Below are 23,959 nucleotides of genomic sequence, written 5' to 3'. Positions count from 1 at the left end.
CAGTACCCCCCGGGCTATGTATGTTGTTTCGTTTAAATTAATATCTTCCCTATGAAAATCGGGGAATTGAAATTCTACTCTCTCTGCTTCTGCTCTCGGGGGTGGGGAGTGGAATGGAGGTGCATTGTCCAATGCACAGAAAGTTGTCATTTGACCCTTAGGCCGCGTTGGATTGCTATAGCGTGGTTTTCGGTTTCGCCGATCCGGCCTTTGAAGAGGCCCTGAAGTCATCTTTGAAGTCATGAGACTGTCGCGTGTCATTGGCTGAGTGCTCAGCCCCTCTTACAAACAGACAAGAGAGCTGAAAGGTGGTCAAGATAAATAATTGATTTAAAAACTGATGAGTTAGACGCGCTCGAGACAATAGCGGAAATAAACACTAACAGGTCAGAAAAGGGCAATGCTTAAATTAACCGAGAACAAGCGTAGCTTTGTTTTCATGCAAATTCCTTGACAGTAAAGGTTATTTGTGAAATGTAAATACCAAAGTGGCCACGGAGTAATAACTTATGCTCACTTGTACAACTGATCTGGATTTTAAGCTTTAAGCTATGCTTGCCTTCCCCGCTTATGCAAGTCCCTTTTAAGACCCCGTCTAATTTAATTGTTTAGACCTTTAGGTCGCTCGGGTTTTTTCGGGGTGCAAAGTCAAACAATTCAATCCGCATCGACTACAGCCAAACAAGGGTGGAACTGTAATTAATATTGTCATAAAGAAGATTTTTCTGTCATTAACAAGCGTAGATTTTATTTTGCTTCATGCAAATTTCTTGACAGTAAAAGTTATAACGTAAATACCTAAGTGGTCAAGGTGTAGTAACTTATGTTCCGGCAAAGTTTCGGAACTTCTGATCTGGATTTGAGCTAAAGTTATATGCTTACTTCCACCGCTCTTAAAGACTCCGTCTATTTCTCTAAACCTTTAAGTCACTCAGGTTTTTCGACGTGGAAAGTCAAAAAATTCCGCTTCGGTTCTGACATCGTCCATAACCGGACAAGAGTGAAAACTGGTGAGTAATACTATCATAAATTTTTTGTTGTCTTTAACACGCTGACGTGATTTGATTCGAAAGCTGTCAAATTTTCCTTCTCAAAACTTTGATAATGTTTATGTAAGACTTAATTAAAATATTTGTGTGGGTCAAAAAAAATGTTATGTACTCACTGACAAAATTTGAGCATTGTTGCCGGGCATGTTGACAGCAGTTTTACAAATTGAGCTATTTTGGCGCTGTAGCAAGATATTTGATCTCGAATGTAATATTTTGTCTCTACTTGTCGATAATTATCTGCGGGTGTTTTTTCCATAGACGCTAACTACATGGTTCATCATGAATGATCAGCAGTTTTAATTAACTTCACGTCAGGCTGACTATAGATAAGACCACTTCAAACTACAAGGTAAGTTCAAAACGTAAACATTTTTACCCCAGTTTTGAGAAATCCTTTAGGCCTTAGTAGAAACAGGCTATCCAATGTCAGTAACTGAAATTAAAAGTTCCTTTTTAAATGAATACAAGAAATCAGGAACAGCGTGTTCGTAAGATAATGCACAGAGCCATGATAATATTGCATTCGTTCTGCAACGGCCGGCGTCACAACCTTAAACCTTGCAGTTTTAGGTCACTATGCCGGACCCAGAATGATTTCAGCACAAAACAGATGAAATTTTCTTGACTGTTTTGTTTCGTTTTAAACTGTTTGTTCGAACTCTACAACTTCTTAGAATCAAAAGTCTCTTAGTGATCCTGTTGAACAAGAAACGTTCCTCGGCTACAGAGGCTCGCATTTACCAATTATTTTTCATTGCTGCACCTCACCATAAATTGTCCCAGACGTGTCAGAATTCACAATCAAGGAATGTTAGTGAGTGATCTAGCGGACTGTTGATAGGCAAAAAGTGAATTTTCCTGTCAGTTCGCCTCGGCTACCATGGAAACATAATTAGAAACGCCTTTAAATTAATAAGCCGATCAATATTGCTTTAGGCATTAGGCGCATCATTTACATGCATGCCCACGCTGCTATTTGAGAAGACCAAGAGCAAATAAGGCCGAATTTCCAAAAAAGTAATCACAGCAAGCAAACGGTAATAATTAAAGATTTCTACCAAGCCTAGAAATATGCAAAAAGTGACGGAGAGCGCAGCTTAGCGCGAAAAAAGAGCTGAGAACAATTTATTTAATTTGACGAATTTTTGGAATTTTTGAAAGGTTCCTTGGGTCAAATTAAAGAAACCGGCATTTGACATTTCTATTTTACCTGCTTACCTGTACTTTCCTCTTTAACACCATCTGTTTATTTTCACGAGGAGCCCATTAGTTATAACTGTACTGTGGGAATTCTCGGGCGCCTATTGGTCGAGAGCAAGACAAAATCAAGGTGCTTAAGAGTGCCTGCCTGTAAAAATCAGACAAATTCTTAATTTCGCGGCAAGGGTCGAAAATTCGATTTCGCTCATATTCCTATGGTACATAGGCTAGGGCATGACAAAAACTACTGGATAGTTTTTTTGACAAAATATCCTTTTATTTCAAAGAAATATGCAAATTACCAAAGTCCGTGAAAATCGTCATTTGACGCACCACTTTATTAACAAGTTTGAGAGCCTCGGATGGAAAACCACATCATTCTTCCATCTTTAAAACACTCAAATATTTTTGTGCAATGTTTAGTTGTGTACTGGGTTGATTTTAAGGAATGTTGCGGTTTTTGTTGGGTGCAAAATAATTAAATTTCGAAGACATGTATTTCATTCACTTAAAAGTACTTCATAAAAATAATTGATTTTCACCATGTGCGAAACCTTCAAATGGATTAAGCTTCTAGTGGTTGAATCGCAGAAGGATGGTCTACAGATTCCTGTAAAAATTTCTTTGGGCAAATGATTGTGAGCGACGCGAGAGCTTTTCAAAGTACGTTAAAAATGCAGATATTTGACCATCCGTCGTCAAATTTCAATCTACGGGTTAGACATATATTTTAGCAAGCCCCACATGTCTTGAGCTATATTAAGTTGAAATAGACACAGAGCTGATAATTTCGAAATGTTCTTACCTTATTTGCTGTAAAAGGCAGGTCCAAAAGCCGATTTGACGTGTTTCTGTCACCATTCGTCGCACATAAAGCAGAAGTTTGCTTTTGTTTACACAACGTCCGATGTACATCGCCAACTGTCAACTTATCTAATGGTCGAATACCATGAATCTCTGACCCTCTTTCGACACATATGATCACCACTGCATCTAAGTCAAAAACGGCTAAGTGATTTGTAGATAGTTGCTTGCTTTGCACTACACCAAAATATTACGTTTGATCATCGTTTGATCTCTTGCTGCTTGAATCCTTGCTTGCAGCGGTTCCCTCTTTGTTCGTCACGCAATGCTGTCATCCCATTTTAGGGGATAGGGGTAGGACAATTTCTAACCTAATACGTAAGGCTCCGTAAGGCTCGGAACCAAAGGAAGCACACAATCTTGTTGAGTAGGAAGAGATTAAATTAAGCAATGAAAAGAAGGGAGGTGGCCGCTTAATAGAGGTTGGTATTTTTTCACCACCGGGCTATAAATTTAGCTAAATTTCTTAGTAAACATGGAGTCAATTCAAGACAATCATGATAGCCGTCATTCTCGGAGACCGAGGGGCAGTTAGTGGGGGCAAGGAAAAAGTGTAAACGGGTCTTCTCATCCGTTTAGACTTTTCCCCGCTCCCAATAACTGGCCCTGCGTCTCCGAGGATGACGTCTATAATGATTGTCTTGAATTGACTCCATGTTTACTAAGAAATTTAGCTAAATTTATAGCCCGATGGTGAAAAAATATTCAAGGCACACCAACCTCTATTAAGCGGCCAACCCCTATTAAGCGGCCACCTCCCATTTCCCCGAGGGTAGCCCACTGTATTATATGTAAACCAAAAGTAATTGCACAGCGCGAAAAGACCTAGGTACGAGTTTAGCGTTACAGTGTTTACGCAGGGCGGGTAGGTGGCGGTTGTCTAGTAAAAGATAACAACACGGGTAATGGTTAACTATTCATTCTTTTCATTGCTTAATTTAGTCTCTTCCTACTCAACAAGATTGTGTGCTCCCTTTGGTTCCGAGTCTTACGGAGCCTTACGTATTAGGTTAGAAATTGTCCTACCCCTACCTCCTAAAATGGGATGACAGCATTGCGTGACGAACAAATAAGGAACCGCTGTAAGCTAGGATTCAAGCAGCAAGAGATCAAACGATGATCAAACGTAATATTTTGGTGTAGTTCAAAGCAAGCAACTATCTACAAATCACTTAGCCGTTTTTGACTCAGATGCAGTGGTGATCATATGTGTCGAAAGAGGGTCAGAGATTCATGGTATTCGACCATTAGATAAGTTGACAGTTGGCGATGTACATCGGACGTTGTGTAAACAAAAGCAAACTTCTGCTTTATGTGCGACGAATGGTGACAGAAACACGTCAAATCGGCTTTTGGACCTGCCTTTTACAGCAAATAAGGTTAGAACATTTCGAAATTATCAGCTCTGTGTCTATTTCAACTTAATATAGCTCAAGACATGTGGCGCTTGCTAAAATATATGTCTAACCCGTAGATTGAAATTTGACGACGGATGGTCAAATATCTGCATTTTTAACGTACTTTGAAAAGCTCTCGCGTCGCTCACAATCATTTGCCCAAAGAAATTTTTACAGGAATCTGTAGACCATCCTTCTGCGATTCAACCACTAGAAGCTTAATCCATTTGAAGGTTTCGCACATGGTGAAAATCAATTATTTTTACGAAGTACTTTTAAGTGAATGAATACATGTCTTCGAAATTTAATTATTTTGCACCCAACAAAAACCGCAACATTCCTTAAAATCAACCCAGTACACAACTAAACATTGCACAAAAATATTTGAGTGTTTTAAAGACGGAAGAATGATGTGGTTTTGCATGCGAGGCTCTCAAACTATAAAATAGTGCGTCAAATGACGATTTTAACGGACTTTGGTAATTTGCATATTTCTTTGAAATAAAAGGATATTTTGTCAAAAAGACTATCCAGTAGTTTTTGTCATGCCCTAACCTATCTACCATAGGAATATGAGCGAAATCGGATTTTCGACCCTTGCCGAGTTATTTTCCATATTTGTGGACAGGGACTCTTAATCTTAAAATCCTCTCCAATGTCGAGAGCTAATAATTATGTAATCTGTAATGCAAAAATGGGATGGCAACGTTCCGAAAACTTGAGAAACTGTAACAGCTTTCCCAGTAAACCGAAACCAGCTAGATATGAAGTGACAATTGGGACTTTTGGTGAAATTTTCGACGAAATCGTCGGTTTCAAACGGGAATAAACGAATCGTGCGAGCTGTCTCGCGCGCAATTTTGTATTGATTTTCTGTCTACCTCGCCGGAGACCCCATTTTTTCCATTTTTGCCCTCAAGTCTAAGCAGTGTGACCTGCGCTGTAGTGCCCCACATTTTTTTCTATCCCGAAAATAACGACCTCTTCTAAGACAGCGGAAAGCTACACATCAGACACAGATCTCAACGGAAAGCTAACCTTCGATAACCTGTAACGAAGATAAGGTGATTTCAATGGAGAGCGAGTAAGTGAAATTTGTAATAAGAATTTACAACAAGTGATAACAGAAAAGTAGCAACAGTTTCTCGTGATTCGGTGGACCAACATCAAACGAGTGGTAGATAATAATTCCCTCCTAAGACCACTAAGTTCCCCTTCGTTTCTCTTAATTCTATACGTTACTTATGAAATAACTTGACACACGGTGCAAGCAATTGTAAATACATTATCCACAAGAAAACCAAATATTTACAGCCATTATAGGATCAGTGTTGCTTAGAACACTCTTAGTAGTTTTTCGACCATGGATATCTTCATTTGTAAAGGCAAATTCAATTAATAAGCAGAAAACAGGAGAATGCATGTCTGCACTTTCGACGACGGGGAAGAACGTTCGCGAGGTGTAGCCGTAAAAAACGACCGTGAGTTGCTTTTTAAGAGGAAACTATTTTTTCAATTTTCACGCACAAAAATATACCTCTTGTCATTTTTAGATTTAAGTGAAGAGGGATATATTGTTTTTTAAAAAACCACATACACGCAAGTCTTGATCGGAATCTTTTGAGCGAATGATCAACTTATCAAAGTACCGGGTAGATCAGAACCAATCGTCAGTTAACGGATTTGCAATACACCCCAACACACCATGGTAAGATGTTTTATAAGAAAGTAAAATTCATTTAATATATTTCCAAAAATCCTATGCAGTTTTAGATAAATATTAGACACTCGTTCGCTGTTTTAATGACGTGCTTGTCAGCATCATTTGTTGTCAAGGATGCGACCATCCTTGAAGCAAAGATTGGTCTTACGGGTTGCTTAGGGATGAAAATTTTTCCTTTCGATCGTTAATGTCACACATGTATAACAAACTTTGCTTTACTACAAGAACCAGTAAAAGGGACTTTGAAGAGTCTACAGAAATACTGAGCTCATAGCCTCGGGGGCCTAAGTGTTAAATCTAATGTTAAACTAGACTCATGTGGGCTCATTATAGTTTCTCCGCCTTTCAGCTTGCAGAAGAGAGTTTTCATATCACTCATCATCTTTCAATGTCAATATACAGGAACACCGTCTATTTTTCAAACAAAGGATAAATTTCTCGCAAAAGAATATACATAGTTTAATAGGTAATCAGTGTAAACACCAAATTTTCGCCTGTGAGTCAAACTTTTTTGCATTCATTTTCTCAAATCTAGCCGTCTGTTTCACTCAAATGTTGTCAATCCCGGGTAGTTTATTTCGAGTTTCAAAAACAAAACAAACACAAAGAAAAAACATAAACAAACAAAAATACGATATATATTTTTCTCTATCTATATCTCAATTTTGGGTACAGAGGCCGCTATTCTAAACTTAAGATTTAATTTAAAACAAAACTTGTTAAGGGAAAGGGAGAGAAAGCAAAATTGAGCTCCTTTGTGAGGCGAACTTCTGTTGGAAAACCGCAAGGGCATAAACTTACAGCTTTTCCGTCCGAGATTGTATAAGCTATTACCTTACAATGTCTAAGAAGCGAATTGTTCTCAGTAGAAATCTAAACAGTGTGACCTGCGCTGTAGTGTCCCACAATTTTTTGTATCCTGAAAATAACGACCTCTTCGAAGACAGAGAGCTGCAGATCAGATACAGATCTCACGGGAAAGCAGTAACCTTCGATAACCTGTAACCAAGCTAAGGTGATTTCAATGGAGAGCGAGTAAGTGATATTTGAAATAAGAATTTACAACGCTTACAGCTAAGATTCGGTGGACCAACATTTAACGAATGGTAGAGAATAATTCTCTCCTGAGACCACTAAGTTCTCCTTCGTTTCTCAAAATTCTATACGTTACTTATAAAATAACTTGACACACGGAAAGCCGATAAGCAATTGCACATATCAATAAGAAAACCAAATATTTACAGCCAATGATAGGATCAATGTTGTTTAGAACAATCTTAGTAGTTTTTCGATCATGGATATCTTCATTTGTAAAGAGAAATTCAATTAATAAGCAGTTAACGGGAGAACGCATGTTTGCATTTTCGATGCATGAGGAGACAGAAAGGTCGCGAGGAGAAGCCGTGTAGACCAATGCTCGTAGAAAACAACAATGAGTTGCTTCTTAACTGACCAACAATTTTCTCGCACAAAAATGTATCTCGTACTTTTTAAAACACTAAATGACGAGGGATATCTGATTTTTTTTTTTTATAAAACACATACGCGCAAGTCTTAATCGGAAAGCTTTTCGGCGAATGATCAACTTACCAAAGTACTGGGTAGATCAGAACCAACCGTATTAACGGATTTGCAATACACCCCAACACAACATGGTACATACACATTTGTACTATTCCAAGATATTTTATAGGAAAGTAAAATTCATTTAATATCTTTCCAAAAATCTTATGCATTTTAAGATAAATTTTAGACATACGTTCGCTGTTTTATAATTAATGACGTGCTTGTCAACATCATTTGTTGTCAAGGATGCGACGTACGTTTTCGTTAGAGATGAAAATTTCTCCTCTCTTCAATATCGCATAAGTATAACAAACTTCGCTTGACTATAAGAGCCAGAAAAAGGGACTATGAAGAGTCTACAAACATACTGAGCCCGTGACCTCGGGTGGTTAAGTGCGAAAACTAATGTTAAACTAATGTTAAACATGAGTGATGAGCACACTAGGTTTCAGAAGAGAGTTTTCTAATATCACCCTTCGTCTTTCAACGTCAATATACAGGAACACCGTATTTTTCAAACAAAAGACACATCAGCTTGCAAATAATATACCGGTTTATTTAGAAGGCTAGGTACTCGTGTATACCAAAAATATTTCGCCTGTGGGTCAAATGTTTTGCGTTAATTTTCCCAATCACTTAGTTGGCTGCTTCAAATGTTGTTTATCGCGTGAAATTTATTTCGAGTTATAAAACAAAAATACTAAATACGATATATTTTTCGCTATCTCTACCTTAATTTTGAGTACAGAGGCTGCTATTCGAAACTAAAGATTTCAAACAAAACTTGTTAATAGACACGAAGAGAACGAAAAATAAAGCTCCGTTGTAGGTGAACTTCGGCATGAATCCGCAAGGGTCTATTTAACAAATTGACGCCAGTTTTTCATGCGTCTGTCCTGTTATTGATCATTAATTTCATCATAGCATTGTCAAAGTAGCTGTGAATCAACGAGGCGATAGCCGAGTGGATCCTCAGACTACTTTGACAATGTTATGACGAAATTCATTGTCAATAACAGGACAGACGCTTGAAAATCTGACGTCAATTTGTTTTTTACGATAACAAATTGTCAAATTGTCCGCTCTCGCTCGTTGACGCATCGCATAAATTATGAATCCATGTGTCTGTCCGCATATTGACAATGAAAATTAGCCAATGAGCGCGCGAGAATTTCTGCAGTTATCGTAAAAATAGCTTTTTCGTCCAAGATTGTGTAAGCTATCGTGCTACAATTTCTAAGAAGCAAATTATCCTCTTTGGCTTTTTGTTAACTCAGTGGCCTCATGGTGGTTAAAATTAATAACTGTTTATTCAAAACATGCTTTTAGAAAATTAATAGCCTGGATTAAGAGTGCGCGAGGAGAAGATTCCTGTCTGTTAGACGCGCAGCTTAGTCTACAACCCAAATTTCGCGCGCGAGGTTCGCGCCTCGCGCGGCAAAGATCTGATGCTCAGTTGCATGCTGTGGCTACGTATATAAATATCATGTTACTAAATTTATCTCGTGAATAAACACGTCTCGACTAGCTGTTCAGTCGTTTGGTTTGCTAATTATTAACGTTGAGGGCCAAGTTCACCTGAAAAATGTTCATTAAACAGATGCCCAAGTTGATGATAAGGACACAATAGCACCGTGACTTTAGAGAATCGTGTTTACAATTTTAGAGTCAAGATGGGATGTGGTGGAAGTAAGGCTATCAAGACCAGGACCGCACCGGCGCCTGTTGCTGAACAGACGCAGTCGCCAGGTCTGAAGGAGACAAGTGCTGCTAAACAGCACAGGCAACAACCAGAGGGCAAGATAACTGAAGAAACAGTTGAAGAAACAGCACCAGCAGATGGATATGGTCGCCAAGGAACAGAAGATGATAAGCAAGCGACGGAGGAACAAGGCGAAGATGTCGAGGGACCCATAACTCAAGAACAGATTTCTTTGGTGCAGAATACTTGGAAACTTGTGAATGGAGATCTGGAACAAGTTGGAGTCGAGTTCTATATAAGGTAAGCCCCGAAAGTTCTGCAAAATTGACTCATCTCTTGTTTTGACATGGCCGCGAGTTGTTCGTAACGAAACTTCTCGCATCTGTTTAGATAATGAGGTCAGGGCTAACTATTTGAAATCATATACTTTGATATACAGAAATGCCAGTCATCATATCATATGTTACTCGACCTCTAAAACAAGAGCAACGTTCAGAAATTATACGTTGCTTTACTGAACTGAGCAGGCATCGCATTAGTTGCTTTTCTTTTCGCAGGCTCTGAGACTGTTGTTCTATCTTCAAGATTCGCCGTACGCATTGCATTGAGATTTGCTTTTGACTAAATATTCCTACGATCACGTCCTGTTTGGTAATAACGAACTATGGTCAGAACCGCATAACTTTTGCCAATGATTTTTACCATGTCAAATGCGTCAGTTATCTCTCTAAGCCCGTCACGCATGTTTCAGATGATTTACCCGTAGTTACGACTGAAACTCATTAATGGCGAGGTGAAACAGGCGCGTGCTAATAAACTGAGGGTTGTAAAAATATCTGGAATAGAGCGAATGTTGGCTTCAAGTGTATGTCGAGACGATCAAAATACAAATAGACAAAAATAATGAAAAATACAGCTCTGCTATACATATCATTAATCCTTTTTCTCCCCGTGGAATTCTTTTCTCCTCCCCCTTATCGCATGCCGGGCGGGACCAACAAAAGTCTGTTGCTAAGGACTAAATTATTTCAAAACAAACTGTTTTTTCCAATGAACGTGCGCGCACAAAGCTCTATGATAACCGGAGCCGTAGCCAGTGTGTGTTTGTTTTAGGGGAGAGTAAAACCCTGCGAAATACCTAGGAAGAGAATTTAACCATGGACATTGCCTGAATCATAACTTTGTTCTGGCTAAGGCACTGATAACGCTCTGATTTTGGTTTTTTCATTTTCTGTTTTTCATTTTTTCCCGTAGTTCCATCTTGCCTGCAAGATTGTAAAACACAAAACTCGACAAAGCTAATCGTAAATATTATGAAAGCCTTTTATTTTCAAGTTTTGCCAACAGTTGCTTCCAGGCCGGAGGCGAAAATTAGTCGTAGAACATTGTTCTTCGAACTAAAATTGTAATTTGAAGTAAAGCTAAGGGAATTTTACATTACACGTTTTCCATCTGAGCGGTGAAGTTTTGGGACTTTTCTGGAACGTTTCTCAAATTTTCCTTCAAATCATTTAAGCTAACACGCACTTTAACTACGTTTCTGTTGTCTGTCCAACAGTCCAGTCCCCAGCACTGATGGATCAAGTGAATATATGACAGATCACATATTTGAACTGTGGAGAAAGATATAAAGACATGATTGGTCATCGAAGATTTTTTTCCACAATTCTGGATTAGAAGCACACCTGTTTCACCTCGCTACTACTGAGTTTGAGTCGTAACTGCTGGTAAATCATCTGAAACAGGCGTGATGGCCTGGTAATATTGTTTGGAGAGACTACTGAGGCACTTGGCATAGTAAAAATCATTTGCAAAGGTTACATAACTGCGATGATCAATCATGTCTTCATACTGCTACATCAGTTGGTAATTTACGAAACACCTTAACGCGTCAAGGCCAGGTTTGACTGTAATTTCAACGCCTTTGCTTTCAGGCTATTTAAAGAGAATCCGGAACTTTTACAGATGTTTTCATTTAGAGATTTGGCTAATTCGACCGAGGACGCCATGCGAACCGACGATCGATTTAAGAGGCAGGGACTGGTAACCATGCAACATGTCAACTTGGCTGTGGCGTCTGTCAATGATCTGAGCTCTATTGTTCCTGCCCTCAAGGACTTAGGAGCCAGGCATTCCATGTACAAAGTTGAGGAACATCACTTTGGGGTACGAAATTAATGTAAATTATTTCAGCACCAGGTGCAATGTAGTTCGCTCGTTCCGGGAGTGAGTTGCAAACTGTTTATTAAAAGTGAGGAAGAGTTAAGCATTAGAGAGAACAACGCTTAGTAAGAAGAATTTATATTTTACCTTCGAATTTCGCTATTGTCTAGATCTGTTCAGTGCGCCTTTTGGTCTTAGAACTTGCTCAAGATATGTAATGCCAGCGGTATATTCCAAATGAAAATACGAAAATTAGCCGTCGTCGTTCGCGTTCTCTAAAACACGCAGAACGTAGGCATTTCAAGTTGTTGTTGTGAAGAGGACGGCAAAGAAATGTACAAAGATTTATAACGCACGTGCACACTAATTGTTCTGCTCATTAAACCTTTTCTTTGATGACGTCAGTCGTTGCCGTTGCTGTCCTGGCCCCAGTTGTTCGAAGGCTGGATAACACTATCCAGCGGATTAATTACTATCCAGTGGATACATGTTGACAAAACAAACGATGCTATCTGCTGGATAGTGATTTATCTGGTGGATTGCGTTATCAACCTTTCGAACAACCCGGGCCTGGTTTGCTCAAGTCTCTATTGTCTGTGACTCGTAGCACCTAGTAAGGGGTATATAAAGCATGCTTGATACGGCTAAGGGTGTTCCATTTCGCTTTTTCGTAGTTGCTACCTGATGCCCATAATCTTATGGCACTTATAATATAAATTATGGTAGCGCTAAGGGCGGTTTTACCTGAACAACGTTAACGCTGACCAAAGTTATCTCATCGTTTATCGTAACAAGCGAGAACAGCATACCATTGACCACTCAACAGTGAACACGCTGTTCCTCGCGTGTAAATCATGACACACTCGTTGATTTTGCATCCCATTGATTTTTCAATTTTTCTTTTACTGATTATTTTTCAGCCTGTTGGAGCCGCGTTACTGGGCACGCTTGACATGGGCCTTGGAGAGAAGTTTACACCAGAAGTTAAGGAAGCGTGGACTGTCGTTTACGGGATTGTCGCAGACACGATGAAAGCTGGTCTTAAAGAAGTTCTCGAGGGATAATATGAATAAAGATACTCACAAACATCGAACTATCATAGAGGCCCTCTTCTAGAGTATCCGGCAGCTACAATCGTATATTATCTTAGTCAGAAGAATTAGCATAGACTGGTCTGGAATCTAAAAAGGGAGGATTCTAAAAAGAATATTGTAATTATAGCAGCAAATTAAAGGAAGTGATAATACCAATCGATACGAATGAAATTATAGGTACGCAATGCGTTCATGCATTTACGGCAGGCTGCTTGCAAGAGGAGCTTTGAACGACCATATCAAATCTCGTTTGCTCCTTTTTCTGTAGCTCACGTAAATCAAATCAAGCATGCTTGTTGACTTAGCGGGAATTTAAATACTCACACTCATGAACTTATCGTTAATAACCAGTTAACAAGCATTTTGATCAACTGTGTATTTTATCTGATTTATATGTTATCGCTTTTCGTATCATGGCTAAAACGCTCTTTTCGTAGAATTCAAAAAAATGTATATGTTCATACATAAATTAAAAAATAAGGGTTCACAGAGGGCTTAGTCGTTTTGTTTTTATTTGATATCAGTCGAGCATTTGCTTTCGTTGCCTCAGATGAATTAGTCCACTCCCACCCCTCCACCTCCACTGATTTTTGACAGCCTCAGTGTGCTTTTGACCTCAACGAATCCTGGTAGTGAAGAAATTTCATAGAAAAGATAGAAAATTGCATCCAAATAAATTTATTGAAGTCATAACGAGAAGAAAGTTCCACAGATAGGACGGTTACTAGAACAATGCTGAGCCGCTTACAGTCTCTTTTTTCCTTTTTTTTTTTCACTGTACTTACCTCGTCCCCAGGGTCTCTCATCTTCCCACCCTGGAAACGAGGCAGTTCAAACAACTCAAACATTATCACACTCTTTTTGGATTTCTTCGCCATGTTTTGCTGTACGTTTGTTATACTTTCTCTGAGAAAATATCGTGAATTTTGGGCAGTATGTTCCTTGACATCATCAGTAGCCTGCGTAGCTGGCGGTATTGTAGGCGCGCGGAATAAAGTTTTGGCGTGGGCCGAAACAAAGTTTTAACGGCGAAGCCGCGAGGAGAATGGGGAGGAGGACTTCGTATTTTGTTAGTATTTCAGGCGGCTTCGCCGCTCGCGATTAGCGGCTTCGCTGCCAAAACTTTATTTCGGCCGACGCCAAAACTTTATTCCGCCTACAATACCGCCAGCTACGCAGGCTACATCATCAGCTGGGAGAGCAAAGGATGGCAAAGTCTCGCTGTGAGGGAGATGGGGAGCCCGTTGGTTAACAAGGAGAGACCAGATCTTTCAGTAATTTGATATTACCAATGATAAAATAAAATCATGCGTGCTCGAAATTTATCATCGTCCGGCCGGAACCCCGGAATACAGCCGGCAGCAACTGTAATGCCACGCCCCTTCCAGGTGATCAGTTGAGCAATAAGGGACTGGGAACTAGAGGGAAATTAAACAACTCAAGATGGTCGCGGGAGCGTATACTACGAGTCCACGGAGGCGAAAACCATACAAAAATGGCTATTCTGCCAAAGCAAATGGCTTTTCATCTCACGAGCAAGAGAAGCTTAAAGAGTTTAAAGAATCTTTTGTCGAGGAGTTTGAAGATACACCGTTCCAAGTGGCTGTTTTAACCTACTTATCATACTTCTTCTTGATTCTGTTCGGTTACTTGCGTGACTTCATGCGAAAATATGGCTTGGAACGGTCGAAAGCTCCCAAAGAGTATGGAAACAAGGTTAGTTTTGTTAGAAAATAGTTTGTTTAGTTTTATTACCGGTTTGAGGTCTTGGAAGTCGTCGATAATGTCAGGATCAGGCAGATTTCTCGAAGTCAGCTGTCTCGAGCTCGAGTAAAACATGAGTTTGTAGGCGTTGACCAAGCCGATTTCAAATCAATAGCGTGGTGTAACTGCGTAGAAGTTCACCGATTTCACTTTCCACGAAGTTTATTTACAGCATTAAGAAAATTTATTTACTAAAGATTAAGGATTTAGCGTTCTTTTTGTCAAAAATAGCTCTGAAGCGTGCTTCGATACGGCATGTTCATAGCTTCGCGATGTTTTGATGCGTGTACGCATGGGCGAACACGTTGATGTTGTCATCGACTAAAAATGTGGTTTATCGTCTAAGATTCGTATTTCTCAGTGAATAGTTGAAACGCTTTATCTTTGGACAAAGTATGTGAGCAATTGTAGAAAATCGAGCGACTACCAAAGAGCTAACCAGGTCTCTTTTAGAACGATGCAATTTGAAACAAAAACTATTTGTTATGCAATAAGATAAAAGAAGGTAGCCCGGGTATTTGAAAATTTAGCCAAAGGATTTGATACATAAATGTTTATGAACAATTCAAATTCAAATTCAAATGGAATGAAATGAAAATAAAAGAAAGGTGGAAAAGGAGACAAACGAGGTTAACCCTTTCAAGTTTGTCTCCTAAAATAACGTAAAAAATTGTTGTATGCATTTTGATCTAAACTTCACTTACTGCAGCTTTTTCATTTCTAGGGCCCAGTTCAGACATTGTGCTTCTGTTGTGCCAAACTTAATTCAGGAATTAAGTTCGACAAAAGCACGCCAGAAGCACGGCGCCCGAATCAAACTTTTGAATTAAGTTCGCCAAGCAATCAAGTTTGGCAAGCTCTGCTGTGCTACACAACTTTGGCATGGCAGCAATTCAAACGTCATGCTTCTGTTGGCTAAACAAAATTCATAAATTTGTTATATTATTGTATTTTGGGGAGATTGCGTTCCCATGGGGAGTTAGGAGGAGAGTTGTTACGAGGCTTCAGTATATCCTGAATTTGGTGCGACTCTGGCACGATGTCCGAGTCAAAGTTGTTTTTCTGCTGTACTGCAGTCGAACCAAATTGCAATTTAGTTTGGCACGGCGGAAAAGCGACGTCTGAACTGGGCCTAAGGCATTTGAAGAATTACTTACCAAGATTAAAAGACTCTCTGGACAGAATTTTTTTAAAGGGTAAAGCTTCTCATGTGAAGCGTTGAGATGGGCATTTTAAGGAAAACATCAATTCATTTGTTTTGCCATAGCCAGAAAGTTTTTAATTCACATGTGACTGGCATTTGGTGGTTCAGGAGCCAACAGTTTGTTGATTTTTAACCGTGTACACTTTAACTGAAGTGAAAATTGGTTGGAGAGAAGATTTGTCATGATTTTTGGTAGAACCAAACACATTTTGTCAGCCTACATGTACCCTATTGCAGATGGGTCCTACTAGTATGGTAGTTTCTGCTTGAAATTGCCTTACATCCATTCTGAATTTTAGTATAATGAAATTATAAATGAGAAAACCTAAAAGTGAAAAGAGGAAATGGCGACTCAGGTACATGTACAATGCAGTTCAATCTGTGATGTTTTCATATTTTCCCATTTTTAGAGCCTACTTTTTTTTATTTTGTGGTTGAAAATTTACATTGTACTTTTAAATCAAAATAAGTCCCTGAGTACATGTAACACTAATTTGCCTCAAATGGTATTTTTTGTTTTTGTTTTAGGGGTTTGTCCCTCTCTATGCTGATTTTGAAAGTTTCTACACAAGAAACCTTTACACTCGTATAAGGGACTGTTGGAACAGACCAATCTGCAGTGTTCCTGGTGCCGATATTGAGGTTCTCAATAGAGTATCTGATGACTATGGGTGGTCCTTCAGGTATGACATAGCTATTTCACATCCACTCACATGGTGGCTTGTCTAGTTGAGGCACCCTTTACAAATAAGCTAGTTTACTCAATTGGTTCAATAGACTTTATCATGGTTTTCGATGCCCTCGACAGGAAGGCAAAACATTCAGAAATTAGTGTTTGTATGGGAATCTGATGGCAAATAACTTTTTCCAAAATTGAATTTTACACAATTTGTGAATCGCAACCGTTATGTTAAAATACTAGGTAGGAGATTGTATTCACCAAGTTTGAAGGATGTAGCTTGGCTATAAGACGCTCAGTTAATTTTTCTAATGTTCCACACGTTTGTGTATGATTTTTTTTTCATGCCAACTGTGTCTAGCCTGCCAAATTTACAGACATTTATGGAAAATTAGAAAAATTAACTGAGCGTCTTATAATTTTTCCCTCAATTTTAGGCAAACTGGAGACACCACAAAGGCACTCAATCTGGGTTCTTATAATTACCTTGGGTTTGCGGAAAATGTTGGACCATGTGCACAGGCTGCAGAACAGGCAGTCCATAAATTTGGTCTGGGAGGATGCAGCTCACGACATGAGTATGGTGAGATCAGTAAATGTGCAGTTAAAAGTTAATCAAACATGTATACATGTGTGTTGAACTGTAATGGCCAAGCTGTAAATAGTGGTCCAAAGTTTGCAATATGATTGTGTGATTCCCAACATAATTGCCTTTGAAACATTGATTTGAAGTAATTGAGAGATTGTCTTCATCAGGTACTCTTCACCTTCATGATGAACTGGAGACTCTCGTGGCACGTTTTCTTGGCAAGCCCGCCGCAATGGCGTTTGGGATGGGTTTTGCTACCAACTCCACCAACATACCCACCCTGGTGGGTAAGGGAGATTTGATAGTCAGTGATGAGCTGAACCATTCCTCACTTGTGCTCGGGGCAAGATTGTCTGGAGCCAAAATTAAAGTCTTCAAACACAATGGTAAGAACTACAGTAGCTGTAGTCGTACGTTGTACAGTGACAAACACCACTTTACATTGCTTTTGGTTAAAACATCAAAGTAGTGAGCATTTTTTGTACACTCCACTCCTGTCCCACGCTTGTCACAAAGTGAACTCATTAATGGTTCATTGCTAGTCTCTTCATCGGCACCCAGAAACAGAAATGTGTATTGGGTGAACTGACAAAATGCTGGGTGGGGGATACCACAACAAGGCCTTGAAGAGTTATATAAGGTTGTTATTATTGATACTTTACATATACTCAGGAGTTTCAATAAGGGCCGGGCACCAGTCAAATTGACTGGCTCTGGGGTCAATTTTCCCACCTGGTTTGAACATCTAGAAGAAAGTTTTTCGAAAAAAGGAGTTCAGTTCAAAACGTTGTGCCCACCTGTGAAAACCAGTTGTCTTCCTGCTGAAAATGCTAACGAAACCCCTGCTTACTAGTGAACATATTTTTAATAATTTGCTGATTTAAATACTGTTAACATTCACTCTCTGCCTCAGATATGAAGAGTCTGGAAAGTATTCTCCGTGAGTCAGTTGTCCAGGGACAACCACGCACCCACAGACCATGGAGAAAAATACTCATCATTGTTGAGGGTATCTACAGGTAAGCGGAAAAAGCCATGTACTGTAGATTTGCTCTGCAGTTAACTTAGAAGTGCTACTACATGTATAGTATGAGACACAGTGATTTACAGTAAGATTGATAGGTCACTATGGCAATAGTTGTTAATATATGCATGCATATATTTACATCAAATTTAGTGTCTTGATTTTTGAAGAAAAAATTATTTATAGGCAAAAAAAATTCTACAATGTACATTCTTTAGTGCACGCTCACTGATAATAAGTATTCTCTATTACAAACACTCAAAGCCTGCCCTTCTACAATTAAATTTAAAGTCTGAAGTGATAAACCTGAGATTTGTTTTAGCCCATGGCTTCCTCGGAGGGTTACAATGTAGTAGTATGCAAGTTTTTTTTTTCTAGTTTTAATTTTAATTAACTGTTTTAAATGTAGTATAAACAGAATTTCAATAAATTATACAGCACTGGACATATCCTGTAAACAGTTTTTCAACCCAATCATCGACATAAAAAATACTTTAAACTGTCATGTTTAATTTCTAGTATGGAAGGCTCGATAGTGAGGCTGCCAGAGGTTGTCGCCCTTAAAAAGAAGTACAAAGCATACATTTTTCTTGATGAGGCCCACAGTATTGGTGCCATGGGTCCCAATGGAAGGGGCGTTACAGACTACTTTGGTGTGGACCCAGCTGATATCGACATCATGATGGGCACATTTACCAAGAGCTTTGGAGCAGCAGGGGGATACATTGCTGCAACTAAGGTCAGCTTGATAATAATGACATTTCCTGTACAAACATGCACATGTACATGTATGATCCACTGTGGTCTGGAGAGTGATGAATATTAGTACAAAACAATGGCAGAGGTAAAGATTGTAAGGTGGCCCTACAGACCAAAATGGTTATTAGTTGATTTGTTATGACTCTGAAAGGTAGAGATTGAACTCAGTGCTTAGTACTTGTCATGGGTAGGGAAATGAAGTCTGTGTGCATAGCATTAAACTTATAATTAATTTGATTCTTACATGTACATTACAAATATCATGGAACACAATTTTTGTACTCATTTAATACATGAACATGTACATGTACATTTCAACATCACATAGCTGGGCTGTAATATTTAACACATTATTTTGTGGCATTTATATCTTAGAGTTATTCAATCACCCCCTCCACCAAAACAAACAAACAAACAAACAAACAATTGTAAACAGAAGTGAGCTCAATGTACATCGGTTACTTGATTGGAATTTGTTTCTTGGTCAATTTGTTGATTATTAAATTGAGTTCAATGTGAATGCGGGTTTTCTGATGAACTTGTTTTATTCCACAGGAAATAATTAGTCACATCCGAGGAAGTTCTCACAGTGCAGCCTACGCTTCTTCCATGTCGCCTCCAGTGGTGATGCAAATCATCTCATCCATGAAGATGATCATGGGTGAAGACGGCACAGACAAAGGTTGGTTAGTTAACAGTTAATGGTGTTGTTCAAGATTGATTGTGCCAAAAGCATTGATTGTATCGGGTTCATACATGTACATCTTCTCTCCAGTGACAGTCCATCTGCCACCCCCTGTCCTCCCCCTGATACTACCAGCAAAAACAAAAGTTAAGAGCAATTTCCCTCCAGTTTTTGCATTACAAGGAAGTGATTGACAATTTTAATTTTAACTCTTCCAGGGAAGAAAAGACTGATTGCCCTTGCTGAAAACTGCAAGTAAGGAAAAATCTGAAAAATCTGTGTGTAATGTGTATACATTACTTGGTAATTTACCTTGATCTACCTAGCTGGTACATGTAAAAGGTTACATCTGTACAAGTTTTCCCTTTTTTTTTTGTTCTTTAGGTATTTCCGGCAAAGGCTCAAAGAAATGGGATTTATTGTTTATGGTCATGATGCCTCGCCTGTTGTACCTCTTCTTCTCTTTATGCCAGCAAAAATTGCGTGAGTACGCCTTTATTTGAATCAGCATGGGGAGCAGGGATAGTGAAGTGGTGAGAGCGCTCGCTTCCAACCAATGTGGCCTGGGTTTGATTCTGGCCCGGTGCCATATGTGGGTTGACTTTGTTGTTGGTTCTCTCCTTGCTCCGAGGGTTTTTCTCCGGGTTCTCCGGTTTTCCTCCCTTTACAAAAACCAACGTCTCCAAATTCCACTTCGACCTGGACAGGACCGGCATGAAAATCAGCTAAGGCTGATGTGGCCTCCTCCCTAAATTAACATTGTTTTTTAGGCTTCAAGAACAAGTTTCGCATGCCCTCTCTATAACCTCATAAGTTTTGTACTGACCTTTTCTTGAGAAACCGCAAGTAGTCTGTTTAGAATTGAGAGCGTGAAAACTTAAGCGTCATTGCAAAGTTTCAGCACAGATGGCTGATGTTGGTAATGCAGAAACATTTGTTTTAAAGATGATGTGGATGGGTGGATGGCAAAATTAATTTTGTCTTGAAATTATTTTCTGCGAGCAAAACCTACATTTGAAAATCCTATGAGGTTTCAGGTAACCGGTGCTACAGCCCGCATTAAGCTTATTGTCAGACAGACTGCAAGGGTTACCTGTGCCCTAAACTTTACTCCCTGTTAGGCTTTGGTTCTACTCTCTTCATTTTGAGATGGTAGATAGGTCGGCTAACTTCTTTGTACGTTTTTTTAATTATAAATTCAAAAGCCGTTGTTCTCTTTCTTTAGAGCGTTTGGCCGTGAAATGTTAAAGAGGAACGTCGCTGTTGTTGTGGTTGGGTTCCCTGCCACTCCTCTGATCGAATCTCGCACCAGGTTCTGCTTGTCAGCTGCTCACACGCGGGAAATGTTGGACAAGGTCAGTGGAAAATAACCTAGCAGTGAAGCAGTGCTAAAAGAATTTCAGAACTCTGTAAAGTCACTAGCAGAGCAGTTTTAGGTGGCCCAAACCTGTTTGATGTTCGAATTTTGAGAAAACCATACGATTTTTCTTGTCGTGGTTGTGAAAACGTTAGAGATAACATGCTGAGTGGCGCAAAACATGAACGAAGCATCTCGAACCAGGCGAGCTTGACGTTCTCTTGTGGCCCTAGTTCAATAGGGGCGAATTTTGTAATGTGTCTGATTTTTACCATTAATTGGTCATAAATCGTTCAAAGATGAAACAGTGAGATGTCGTCACGAAAAGTAACTTTTATTTAATTACTTTTCAGGCTTTGGAGGCTATCGATGAAGTGGGCGACATTCTGCAACTCAAGTACTCGAAACAGAAACACAAAAAATAACTGAATTTTCTCCATCAGGAAGAAGTTTGTCCTGTACCATAGACATCAAATGTAATTGAATTAGTGTGCAAATACTTTGATCCATTGATATTACCAGTGTGACTAGAAGCTCTGCTTCTTTCCTGGAATGCGCCTAGAATTAATATGCAAGGAGGCCAAAAAAACTCGCTGTGGATTTTAAAATATATTATATTTAATTGTTGGTTCTCTGTAGATACGTATCCGACCCAGTCCTCAGGTATGTACAGAGTATTAGCTTTCGGCACTATGAAGCCTAGACGGTCAATGTGAGCTATCATTGGTCAATGGTTCCAATGGCAACAAGGTATTGTTAAAAAGATAATCTCGGAAATTCTAGTGCCGAAAGCTATCTAGTGCTCATTGGCTCGAATTTTTTTGGACTGGTGACTTACGTCAAGATTACATAACTTGGTCCGGGTACTCCCTCTTCTCTCAGTGTAATCAGAGTGGTGGGCAACTGTTCAGAGACATAATTTTCCGAGTATACCGAAAAAGAAATATGTCTTGTTTTAAGTTTTCACTAAATCAGTAGCAAGCAATTTGAAGAAAAATATTATATGGTAAGAATTGTATAACAAATATTGTGTAAATTCATCATTGTGAAAAAGATGCACATTTTCTTTATAGGGGCGCTACTTTTGGGTACCTTTTCTGTTTTTTAAAACGAACATAACTTTTCATATACAACATTTTATATGTTTACCCTACTTTAAGCAGTGCAGTTTTTGGAGTTACTTATTTAACGCTACAGCATGTAGGATCATATATCATATACTTTAAATATTTAACACTGCCGCAGGATTGTATGTTTAGCGATTCTGTGAGAAAGAATGGTAAGAACTTAGGTGAAAATAATAGCCTTAACTCAAAGTGCGCATTTCATACTAACCATTTGCGCGCTAAAATTTTCTAGGATATTCTTGAGTTGAGTGGTCTTGACAGAGGATCTGTAATAATACTTGTTCAACGTGGCTCGGTGGGGTTAAAACACGCGCGCGAGTGGCAAAGTTTCGTCATTTGCGTGGGTGTCTCTCGCGAATTGCGAGTTTTGCTTTCGTTCCGAGTCTAGGATGTAATTTAAATATGCATACTGGTGAGGAACTAATGCCAGCTTTAGCACTGAAGTCCTCGTGAAAGCAGCAGAAATAAAGTTTACGATTCCTCTACCGTTCGGAAAGAACTCGGAAAGAAATGTCATCAGACGTCATGTTGCTAGGCGACAACACAACGCTGCTGGAACGCGCGGGCTCAGTAAAAAGAGGCACTTGTTCTGTGCCGATAAACCAATAAAATAACTTGAAGAAGGTACAATGTTTTTTATGTTAGGTAATAACAAGCATAGAGTAGTGCCTGATCACAGACTGATATGAAACAACCTAAAACCAGTGTAATTAAATACTTGTGGAAATCGTTGACTTGTTCTACACGTATGGCTGCGTTGTAAGTCGAACTTCACGTGAGCTGAACCTAAAACAAATGACCGGGAAATGAACAAAAATAATAAACAATTATTGGACCAGGTTGAGCAAAATATCGGGATTTGTCAGTGTCTCGGAGATCAATTTTTTGCCGAAGGCCAGTTACTTCTAACTGCCTCCGTGACGTACAATGTACGTGGCAAACGGTCAGAGGGAAGAAAAAAAAATGCATCGAATTATAATAGCTTTTGCTCATCTGGATTAGTTTCGGCTCAAGTAGCTTCAAGTATGCCCTCGTGCGCTATTTTTGTTATCTGCAAGGTCTGTGTCAATTTTGTTCCCAGAGGTTGCTTTAAATAGCACCAAAAATTGAGACCTCTGGGGGAAGTCGGAATGGGAGCGAAATATGACAGTGTAGGTAGGACAAATTACACTTGAAGGCTGAAAGTTTGTTTTCGAACAGTGTCTCAACAACTGCTTTTGTGCCTGTTTGTAGCAATGACATCGGTCTGTAACTATAACAGGGTTAACTTCGTCCGTGCTTACTTCGCGTGACCCGCAGATCGGTCGCGTGCTTGACAAGGTACGCATTGAACAGAGTCACGCAACTCCTCCAGCTCGTACTGTTGCGCAATATAATAGGAGACCTCCTAAGAAAAACATAATCGTTGTTTAGTTTCAAGAAATAAATCCGATTTGCTTGACGCATTACACAAGCTTTGAGGGCTAAAATTTGCGCCTAAAATCGAACGAAACATTTGCCTGAATAATACTGAACAGCAGACAACACCAGACAGAGTTTAAGTGTATTTACTAGTAAATTTGCTGTTCTTTTAAACATTCACCACGCTATATCTAAAATATTCTGACGTTGCTCCACGAAACTGACTTGATTACGACACAGCTTAAACATGACAAGTCTACAACAGGTGCTGACTTACAAAACAAAACATGCTGACAATGAACTCGATGCTGAATGGAGAGTAGTGAATGAAGTTCTTGACACTTGTCGTGTTTAGATTGTTGACTGAGGGCCGGGCATGCTTTCCCTCCCCACCCGGGGGAGGGGGGGTGGAACTACTTACAGAAATGAAACTGAGTAAAATATGAAATGGCCGCCGCAGCACTTTTAGGAGGGATATTGAGCAAAAAGAGATTGTCAGTCACAGTTAATTTGCTGTTTGAAATTGGCATCTCTCAGGGGTGAAAATGAATTTAGTCACAGTCACAAATCGCGATTCTAGACCATTTAGGGTTTCTTTTCCAAATGTCG

The 23,959-nt window shown here is 39.3% G+C and overlaps 2 protein-coding genes across 2 annotated transcripts; both read left to right on the top strand.

Annotated features, from left to right (window-relative positions):
* Positions 1-1,187: 1,187 nt before the first annotated feature.
* LOC145484037 (neuroglobin-like) lies at positions 1,188-13,254 on the top strand. The gene is made up of 4 exons (XM_081462640.1): positions 1,188-1,401; positions 9,469-9,804; positions 11,439-11,670; positions 12,588-13,254. Exons 2-4 carry the CDS (start codon positions 9,476-9,478, stop codon positions 12,729-12,731), a joined length of 705 nt encoding a protein of 234 aa, XP_081318766.1. The 5' UTR covers positions 1,188-1,401; positions 9,469-9,475; the 3' UTR covers positions 12,732-13,254.
* Positions 13,255-14,122: 868 nt separating this feature from the next.
* Positions 14,123-23,741, top strand: LOC145484031 (serine palmitoyltransferase 2-like). The gene is made up of 11 exons (XM_081462634.1): positions 14,123-14,477; positions 16,258-16,412; positions 16,846-16,991; positions 17,165-17,383; positions 17,911-18,016; positions 18,541-18,760; positions 19,336-19,462; positions 19,684-19,720; positions 19,850-19,948; positions 20,691-20,820; positions 21,176-23,741. Exons 1-11 carry the CDS (start codon positions 14,205-14,207, stop codon positions 21,245-21,247), a joined length of 1,584 nt encoding a protein of 527 aa, XP_081318760.1. The 5' UTR covers positions 14,123-14,204; the 3' UTR covers positions 21,248-23,741.
* Positions 23,742-23,959: the final 218 nt, after the last annotated feature.

Source organism: Orbicella franksi, chromosome 4 (genome assembly GCF_964199315.1).
Source record: "Orbicella franksi chromosome 4, jaOrbFran1.1, whole genome shotgun sequence".
Classification (NCBI taxonomy): domain Eukaryota; kingdom Metazoa; phylum Cnidaria; class Anthozoa; order Scleractinia; family Merulinidae; genus Orbicella; species Orbicella franksi.
The sequence above is the reverse complement of the archived record's forward strand: the minus strand, read 5'-3'. Positions and strand labels throughout refer to the sequence as shown.